The sequence below is a fragment of the Pogona vitticeps genome, chromosome 3 (assembly GCF_051106095.1).
Source record: "Pogona vitticeps strain Pit_001003342236 chromosome 3, PviZW2.1, whole genome shotgun sequence".
Taxonomy (NCBI): domain Eukaryota; kingdom Metazoa; phylum Chordata; class Lepidosauria; order Squamata; family Agamidae; genus Pogona; species Pogona vitticeps.
Window position 1 is genome coordinate 265005801 of NC_135785.1, and position 9864 is coordinate 265015664.

Here is a 9864-nt window from a genome sequence, read left to right on the forward strand (position 1 = left end):
ACCGTGCCCGGTCTCTTTCTTTCTTTCAACTTGCTTTTTAAAAACAGACTGGACACAATCATCGCCATGACTTTTGGAACAAGTTGGGTTTGTTTTTCAGCCCCATCTGTGACAGGATCTTGCTTGGTCAGCAGCTACCTTTCATTCATTCATCCATTCATTCATCCAGTTTTTTAGTGTCACCTATACTTGCATTTCCAGTGGAGAAAGCAAGGGGAAAAGGGTGTGGTATAGGAGAGAGAGCAAGCTGGATATTTTACCATACAGTTTAAATGTTACGTAGAAGAATCACTTTAATGCTGTACAACTAGATCAAAATGCAAATAGACATGAAACATATTGGCATCAAGGATAACCCAGTCCTCCTCTTTGTTTTTCTGTTCCTCCAAGATTAATCCGAACTGTTGCTTCTCTGTTCCCAATGTGTAGATGACCTCCAACACTTTCGCAAGCCGAATCTCCATTTCACAGCTTTATCAAAGGAGGCCGTCTCTCCCCCGCAAGGGATGGTGCACTGCCTCTTACAGTGGCTCAGCTGAACATGAATAGCTAATAGTCTCACACGTTTGTGTATATTTAATCTTATTTTTTTTAAAGAAGGTAAAAACTCGCACACAACTACATACCATTTTGGTGTTCCTGCAGTGTTTAATCCCTGTTTGTATCCTTTTCCTTATTAAAGCTTCTTGTATCGTGTGTTCAGCCTTAAAGTGACCCGTGCATTCTTAAAATTACATTCTTAGAAAGATACAGTCATATACGCTGCCAGTTAACAAGAATTCACATTTCAATTTTAATATATATAATTCAGGATATTCATTTCTTAGCCTTTAAGGATATGAAGAATGCACAAAATAATTGTAAGGAAATAAGGCTGGACTGTTTCAGGATCCTTCTGAAGTAGCACCAGAAAACTACTTCTTTAAGACGAAATGAATTGATTCGAGAACCAGTGAACCTCTAGGAGAGATTTGCGAAGAAGACAAGTTTGTCACGTTTCTGTTCTGGTCTGCTTGATATACTTAAAGACCAAAAGAAATTTGCCGTAAGCACTTTCACATACAACGAAATTCACACAGACGCCCAGAGACCAGACTCACATGCACACATATAAAAAAAAATCCCCAAACACTCCCCACCCACTAAAGATCCACCACTATAAATACAAACATCTACACTGCTGGCTAAGTAACACTGTCTCAACTGTTCACTGCTGGTGATCTTTAAGCTCATTATTAAGTGCAATTATAGCTCTGGGATAAACACTATTCAGAAAATGTGTGGTCCCAGTCTTAATTGTTCTATATCTTCTGCCAGACGGCAACAGTTCAAAAAAGCTGTAAGCAGGATGGAAAGAGTCCAATATTGTGTGAAGACGTCATCCAGGGTTGATAGCCGGATCCTGATGATATTCTGGGCAATTTTAATGCTTCTCTGTAGAGCTTTTTTGTCCGCTACAGAGCTGCTCCCAAACCGTGCCAGAATGCCGTAAGTTAGGATACTCTCAATGGTGCTACAATAGTAGGACAGAAGTACAGTGGACCCTCAACTTACAGACGGCTCGACTTACAGACTTTTCGAGTTACAGACTTCTCTGGCTGCAAAATTTAGATTCGACTTGCAGCCAGAGAATCGACTTACAGACCAGAAAAAAACCAAAATGGAATAAAAATAGAATAAAAACCACTGGTTATGGGATTAATCGGTTTTCAGTGCATTGTAGGTCAATGGAGATTCAACCTACAGACTTTTCGACTTGCAGCCACCATTCCAATACGGATTAATTCCTTAAGTGGAGGGTCCACTGTAAATGCTGAGATAACTTTAACTTCCCAACTGCAGATGCTGCTTGTTCCAGTGCCAGCAGTCAGGTAAATCAGGCAGAGGCAATAGACTTCTAGCAAATTAAGTCTATTGGCATTTATATAGAGCAGCAACAGCATTGCAGTCCACAACCATTTAGATCAGCCAAGAGCAGAAACCGTGACACGGAGTCTACATATACTTTGTTGGTTGTCAGAGACCTGACATCATCTTCACCTTTAAGAGGCGTCTTCCAGTGTCCTTGTCAGGCACACCTGCTGGCACTCTGTACATGATCTCTGTGCTTAGTGTTCAGGGCTGTCAGAGCCAGGTTCCATTTTATGTGGCTTATTTTATATAACCTGGCATGCCACAGATGCAATATGGCCTCTCTTTTTTTTAATGAAAAGAGGATCCCACTGGAAGCTGCTCTTCCCTGGAAGGTGGCCATCCTGTTTTAGGCCGTGCTCCGTGGTTTACTACATATCCAGGGCCGTTCTGCGCGACACCGGGTCGACGTAAAATTGACACCATTCCAGAAGGCGCATTCTCCTGTGCCTCCTATGAGAAGCCTGAGGAGAGAAAAGGAGAGGAAAGAGCATGAATGTCCTGGGAACGACAGACACCCAAGGAAAGCGGCTCGAGTGAAGGGGGAAGGAAAACACCCAGCCACAACTTCCAAGGTGCCGTGGAACAAACACCTGGCCCAAAGTCAGGTTCCACGTCAGGTGCTGTGACAATGACCTGAGTCCGCTCCACCCCCCACCCCCCGACGGAGTCTCTCTTGGTCCACCTTTTTCCCCCAGAGCCAGCTTTTTTTTCTCCCTTCCTTCCACTGGCCACCCACTTTCACAGGCCTCAAACCTCAAACATTTATGCATTGGTAGTCTGACGTTCTAGTGAAACTCCAGGCCTGCTTCAGTTTCTTTCCTTCCTTCTTTTCTTCCCTTTTTCTTTTCATTCCTTCCTTCCTCTCTCCCTCTTTCTCTCTCCTCTCTCTTTTCCTTCCCTTTTTTCTTTTCCTTCCTTCCTTCCTCTTTTATACTGCCCATCTGGCCAGAGGCCATGCTGAGCAATGTACAGAAGACAATAAAAACAAAATAATCATAAAACATCAACACAGTAAAATACAACACAGTAAAACAAAACAAGAGCGTCAAAATACATCTACAAAGCACGGTGTATTTTGATCTTGGCTCAGCTCCTCTCTTCGTGGGGCACTTATTCAAACAGCCCCGGCGTGGCCAGAGCATCCCAGGGGTCGGCCACCCCCTATTCCACAAGTACGTCTCTGGATTTTAAAGCCTTGAGATGCAAAGTCTGGATTACTATCATCTTAGTTTACATTTTATAATTTTTAAAAGAAACAAAAGCTGAATTTACTGCTGTTTTAAACTCTGAAAATACTTACACAGCTTTCCAGAACTTTGGCAGCATTAATCAATGTAAAAAGAGAATACAGGAAGTTACTCTTAGGAGCACTGAAGCCTTGACCGCATGAAACAGGACAGGATTTTTTATTTTTGTTATACAACTCTTTGCTGCAGAATCCATACACAACTAGATCTATGAGGCAGGCATTGAACTCATTTCCCCAGATTCCAGCTATGGCCTTTGTGCAGTTACACAAAGGTAAAACAGCTTGGACAGAAGAGCTGAATCAATCTGTTGACTTCTGCCATCATCGTACATTTTTATCCCAGTCAGTGTAACATACTGGAGCATATCTTCTGGGAATTTTTTTGTTAATGGGGTGAGCCTTTAGACTGCGAGGTGAGCACTTAAAGAATTTATGAACATCGTGTTGTCAGTCTGTGGAACTCTTTGCCACAGGATGTGGGGATGGCATCTGGCCTTGAAAGGGGGCATCTGGTGGGGGCCACTGGGAGATACAGGGTTTAATACATTAATGGAGGAATTAGCTATTTTTGAATGAATTTGGTGATTCATTTTTTTAAATCTGTGTCCATCTCTACAGGCAACCATTGCTTCACATGCTGTGAAACCTCATCAGGGTCCTCCCCCTTTGACCAAGCTAATTTGGGGTCTCCCTGCAAGCAGGTGTGCTGATGAAGTACCACCACTACAAAATGCCAGAGGCAGGGGAAGAGAGGTATCAGGAGACCGTTGTATCTCGTGGGCTCCCAGAGGCATCTGGTGGGGGCCCCTGGGAGAGACAGGAAGCTGAGCTAGAGGGTCCCTGGGCCCGATCCAGCACGGGCCTCTTCTTATGTTTCTATGTTCTTATGGGGTCAAAAGACAGCCTGGAACTTACCAGCTGCTGGTGAATTCCGAGCCATTCGGCCTTCTCCAAGGTTGGGTGTCATTCTCCCTCCAGAGGCCAATCCAATGATCCGTATAATTCCTGCTCTTGAGAAAATCCTTGGGGGGTGGGGGGAAGATTTCACACGTCTCATGTAAACTTTATAAAGTTTAAACTTTAACCAATTTTTTAAAAACATCATACAAGTGATTACCTACTTTGAGCCTCTGTGAACATGGTCGGTGATTACTATCAAGGAATACCAAGTTGAAGATATGTCTGAATTCGGGGTCTCTATAAACTGCATTTGTTGGGACTTTCTTGGCTGCTCGCTGGAAAAGATTTTGCTGCTGATGGCAAGACATCCGCCACCAGCCACGGAACCACTGGGGGGGGGAGAGTTAATCCCACAAGCCATGTGCGACCTCTGGTGGAGTGTCAACTCAACCGTTGCAAGACTGCACCAGAGAGCAGACAGCCTGCCGAAGAGGGGCAAATGGCTTGCACGACGACCCTGCCATGAAGGATTTCTTTAGAAACAGGACACTGGCCATCGTACAATAAGAAATTACTCAGAAAGGGAAGAAAGCAAATCCGGTTTAACAGATAAATCTTCAAATGATAGTCATGTCTGACTTCCAACTATTCCAACCTATTACTTGCAGGCGCATGCGGAACGCAAGCGGTGCAGCTTGCAGCCACAAACCGCCCTTGGTTCAGACGTTGCCCCTCTAAATCCTTGCAGCCTTGGAGTCGTGCAACTCAGGTGGGATGAGAACCTGGGCAACTTCTCAACCAGGAGCAATTCACGGCTGCCATTTCACTGACACAGGGTGCTTAAGGAAGAGGGTTCTGCCCATCTCTGATACAGGATGAAACCATGTTGGGGAGACACTCCACGTCCTTCTGCTTATCTTGCCCTCTCCAAGCAGAGTTTTCCTTTCGTCTCAAAGGGAAAAAAAGGGTACCTGTCTCTCATAACACTCTATGTCATTTCTCCCTGTATTTATAATCTAGTTTAAGTCAACAGAACCAGTATTTATCTGGCAAGACCAGGACATCACTTACGAAAGCAGTCTGCTGATCAAGGTTATCAATGGTAATATCTTTTAAAGTTTAATCCATTTTTTTAAAAAAATTATAGAAGTTACAGTATTATTGCCCATTTTGCATATCTATGAATGTGGGCTGGTTGTAATCAACTAGACATGGGCTCTTTGTATTCATTTCTCAAGGGGAAACAGGTACTCGCCCCTCAAGAACTGGCCAGTTCACTTACCGGGTTCCGTGTGGCGCTCAGCTCTGTCGTCAGCATTGCACCAATCCAAGAAGGAGCCCAGCCAGCCCTTCCCCACCTCCCCATGCAACGGAATACTGGCTGAGCAAGGAGACTCCCCATCCCGCCTCCACAACAGAGGGGTCGGCTGCATGGGGAGGCAGGGAATGGCCAGCAGGGCTCCTTCTGCGACGATACTGGAGCCGAGCGCCCCGCAGAGCCCAGTAAGTGGCCCAACCAGTTCTGGAGGATGGGGCGGAACTGGGTCACTGCAGCACCACAGGGAATATGAATACAAACAATTCATGCCTTCAAGCAATGAATAACAAGTTGAAGATAACTCTGGATTCAGGGTCTCTATAAACTGCATTTGTTGGACTTTCTTTGCTGCTCGCTGAAAAAGAAGATTTTGATGGCGACCCGAAGACATCAGCCCTGGTGCTTCTGGGGAAAATTTCATTGCAAAAGCTGTTTGCGGCCTCTAGTTGGAGGCAAGACTGGCAGCACCCTGGTTTGTTTATTTAAATTTGCAACACTGATTGCAAAACGGCATCTGCTGAAGAGTGCAAACTGCTTGCAGGATTTCTTTTAAAAACAGGATTTCTTTTAAAAGAGCCATAGTACAAGAAATGATTCAGAAAGAATAGAAAGTAGATCAGATTAAATGGATAAATCTTCAGGTGATACTGATTTCTGACTTAGGACAACAGTACCATGGTATGAGAAGAGAAGACTCCTTGGAAAAGACCCTGATGTTAGGAAAGTGTGAGGGCAAGAGGAGAAGGGGACGACAGAGGATGAGATGGTTGGACAGGGTCATCGAAGCAACCAACATGAATTTGACCCAACTCTGGGAGGCCGTGGAAGACAGGAGGGCCTGCCGTGCTCTGGTCCATGGGGTCACAAAGAGTCGGACACGACTAAATGTCTAAACAACGACGACCATGGCAGTGTTGGCTGGATAATTCAAGAAACTGTGATCAGAAGGAAGCAAACAGAAGAGGAAGGGAAGGAAAGGGGAGGGAAGAGAAAGGAAGGGAAGGTGACGAGAAGGATAAGAGAATGGAAGAAAAGGGAAGGGAAGAGGAAGGAAAAGGGAAGGAAAGAGGAGGGAAGAGGATAAAAGAGAAGAGAAGGAGACTCAAAGAGAAAGTAGCATTTCCAAGCCCTAAATAGGAGAGAGGCATCCTATTCGGGCGTGACTCATCACGCTTTGCCTGGCGTGCAAAGAGGGAAGAGTCCCCTTCCCCGGCACCATCATCTCGGATGAATCGGACGAGACCTTTGGGGCCAGAAGGCTGTACGGAAAAGGAGAACAAACCCAAGACCAACAGTCTGTAGGAAACGTGCCCATCAGAAACAGTCTTGCACTGGAGGCCCCAGTCATGGGACACACATCAATCAAGCTTACGCTACATGCTCAGGAAGGCTCTCACCTCTTCTTCCCGAGTCTCAATCGTGGCCAGGGTGGCGTTGAAGGAAGTGCAATTCTGTCGGCCACGATCCCATCCTCCTTCCGCTTCGGAGGTAAAGAAGCATTTTTCTTTGAACTCAGACCATCCAGAAGGACAAGATGGAGAAGGTGGTGGGGAACGTGGAGAGGGACCTGGAGAGGTCTTGGCCTTTTGCCACACAACTAAACCTAAGGAACAGAAATAAAATTGGTCACTGGGTCTTTTGACTTTCAACATGCAACACTCCCGATCTTTGGAGATGAATGAAGGGGATATCTGAAGACAAGGGGGAAATCTAAAGGAAAGTATACCGGTTTGTCTTTTATGTGTAACAAGAACAAAACAAGAACAGAAGAGTCTGAATGCTACCAGATTCATCTCACAGATCGTGGTCTCAGGCAAGGGTGGTGGTGGGTGGGGAGAGCAGAGCCGCGCCCGGCCTCACAACTTTGCTCGCTCGCTCCCCCCTCCCTCTCCCTCTCCAGGGAGTAGTCAGCTAGCAAGCAGCCCGCCCCCCCCCCAGCAAGTAGCTCCACGTCCAGGCTTCGTGCCCAGAAAGGAGGAGACAGGCAGGCAAGGGTGGTGAGGGGGAGAGCAGAGGAGATTGGCGTGCTCTGGCCCATGGGGTCACGAAGAGTCCCAACACGAGTTAACGACTAAACAACAACAACAACAAAAGGAAGACTGGGGGGGGGTAAGGCACCTCCGGTCTGTCCCTTTCCTGCTTCTTCGCCCCCACCCGCCCGCCCATTCTCCCTTTCACCCAGGTGAGTTTAGGAACTGAAAGCCAGTCCAGGGGGGCCTGGGAGGCGGGTAGGGGGAAAGAAACAATGAAGAGGAAGCTGGGGGGGGCACAAAAGGGTCACGTTATCCACAAATCCATTTATGTCCTCGCATTGGCCTTGCCTCATCTAATCAACTGAAACAGCCTTGGCTTCTCAGTGGTGGGGGGTGTGTGGTTGCCATGGATGCCAGTCAAAGGGGGGGGCAAGGAGGAGGCTGGGAACTCACCCAAGACAAGAGGGAGAATAACGATGAGAGTAAGAACTATACAAATAAACTTCTTCTTTTTCATCATCTTCATCTTCTTCTTCTTCTTCTTCTTCTTCTTCAGGATTGTATCCATCAGCTAAGAGAGCAAGAGACAGACAAACATGTGTTGCGCAGACTCCCACACAAACACCTACAATTTGCAATGCATTAGATCATGCTCCACGGGACTACGCAGACATGCACGTGTGGAATACCAGGGGCTCCGACATCTAAACTCGGTCTTGTGTATGTGCAAACATGGGGCCCCTTTCCAAAAGCTCACAGCCATCACTTCAAGCTCCCTTCATCCCTTTGGGAGAGAGAGGCAGTTTGGTGTAGCAAAGACAAGGGGTGGGTGGGTTGGTGGGGGGAGCACAGTGGGGGGTCCAAGAATCCCCCCCCCCGCTTCCTGTGGCTATTGCACACCTTCACTGCTTCGCCTTTGTTGCAATGGATTTGCAAGATCTTGGAAGCCATCCATGTATTGGCATGTACAGTGGACCCTCGACTTACGGAATTAATCCGTATTGGAACGGTGGCTGAAGGTCAAAAAGTCTGTAGGTCGAGGCTCCATTGACGTACAATGCATTGAAAACCGATTAATCCCGTAACAGGCCGTTTTTGTTCCTTTCCCCCCCCCCCCCCCGGTCTGTAGGTCGATTCTCCGGCTGCAAGCTGAACCTAAATTTTGTGGCCAGAGAAGTCTGCAACTCGAAAGTCTGTAAGTGGCGCCGTCTGCAAGTCGAGGATTCACTGTACAGTATTGGCATGTACCAAGGAGAGCGGTGGGGAGGCAGAGGCAGAGAAACTAGAAGGGAGGGGGGAGTCCGAGTCTAGTGAGTTCTGTCAGAGGGAGACAGAGAGGAGAGAAAGCGTTTTTTTGGGGGGGGGTTGAGACAGAGAGAGAGAGGGTTTAAGGAGTGACTAGTCAGTATTAATTAAGACAGGAGAGGTTAAGGTAAAGTGCTGAAGCTTGGGGTAACTTTAAGAATGTGTTTAAGACCTATTCCTAAAACAACATGCAATAAATCATCCTGTTTCTGTTTAAAAGTTCAGTCCTGAACGGACCTCCGCCTTTCGTAGGAAATAGAGGTTGACCAAGAGCTCAACGGGTCGGGCAGCGCGTGTTGAAGGGCGTGCTGGGATACTGGGGTGAGCGCTGGGTTGGGTGAAACCAGCAGGGGCTGCGGGGGGGGGGGCAAACGCCAGGCACACCTCGACTGCCTCGCCTTTGTGGCCGAGGGTCTGCAAGGTCTTGGAAGCCCCCCTGGCTCCTCAGATGGGCCTGCCTAGGGCTCATGGCTAGGGCACGGTGGGGGAAGCCCCCACCGCTCCCGGAGGAGTCTCTCTCTCTCTCTCTCTCTCTCTCTCTCTCTCCTGCAGAAGGCCGCCCTCCACCGGGGGGGGGGGACGGGGGGGGCTGGCTGGGGCGCCTTCCTTCCGCCCCCCCCCCCCCGTTTCGGGGTCTGCCCCTCTGGGGCGCTTTAGCCGGGAGGATCCCGCGGGAAAAGCCTCTGGCGCCGGACTCCCCAGCCGGGAAGGGGGGGTGGGTGGGGGGGGTGGAGGAGGAGGAGGAGAGCGCCTTTCGCTTTAACTCCCCTCCCCGGACCGGGTCCTCCTCTCCCCCCCCTCCCCGCCTCCCGGACTGACGTCCGCTTCGGGGATAGGCCGGCCAGCGAGCGAGCGAGCGAGGAGGGAGGGACGGCGGGAGGAAGGGCGGGAGGGGCCGAGGGAGGCGGCTCTGGAGGCGGCGGGCCGGCTTGCCCTGCGGCGGCTCCCCGGAGGAGGCCAGCGGAGCGGCCGGGGCGGTCCCCCCCCCCCGCCCGCGCCGGGAAAAGCCGGAGGCAGAGGAGGGAGCGCGGGGATCGGCGCCGCCGGCCTCTCCCTTCCCCGCCAGGCAAGAGTTTGCCCGTCAGGAAACAACGTGGCTACTTTGTATCCTCGGCCGGCCGGCCCCGCCCCCACCCCCACCCACCCACGCGGGGCCACGGAAGGGACCCTCACCTTCTCTAGGTCGTCCTCTTCGACGGGGAGGG

General features: G+C 49.1%; 1 protein-coding gene across 1 annotated transcript; it reads right to left on the reverse strand.

Moving 5' to 3' along the window:
* Positions 1 to 273: 273 nt before the first annotated feature.
* LOC140705562 (C-type lectin domain family 2 member B) lies at positions 274 to 8450 on the reverse strand. The gene is made up of 5 exons (XM_078390564.1): positions 8255 to 8450; positions 7808 to 7925; positions 6779 to 6984; positions 4079 to 4185; positions 274 to 2375 (listed from the first exon to the last, which is right to left on the reverse strand). Exons 1-5 carry the CDS (start codon positions 8303 to 8305, stop codon positions 2261 to 2263), a joined length of 597 nt encoding a protein of 198 aa, XP_078246690.1. The 5' UTR covers positions 8306 to 8450; the 3' UTR covers positions 274 to 2260.
* Between the last annotated feature and the right edge of the window lie 1414 nt (positions 8451 to 9864).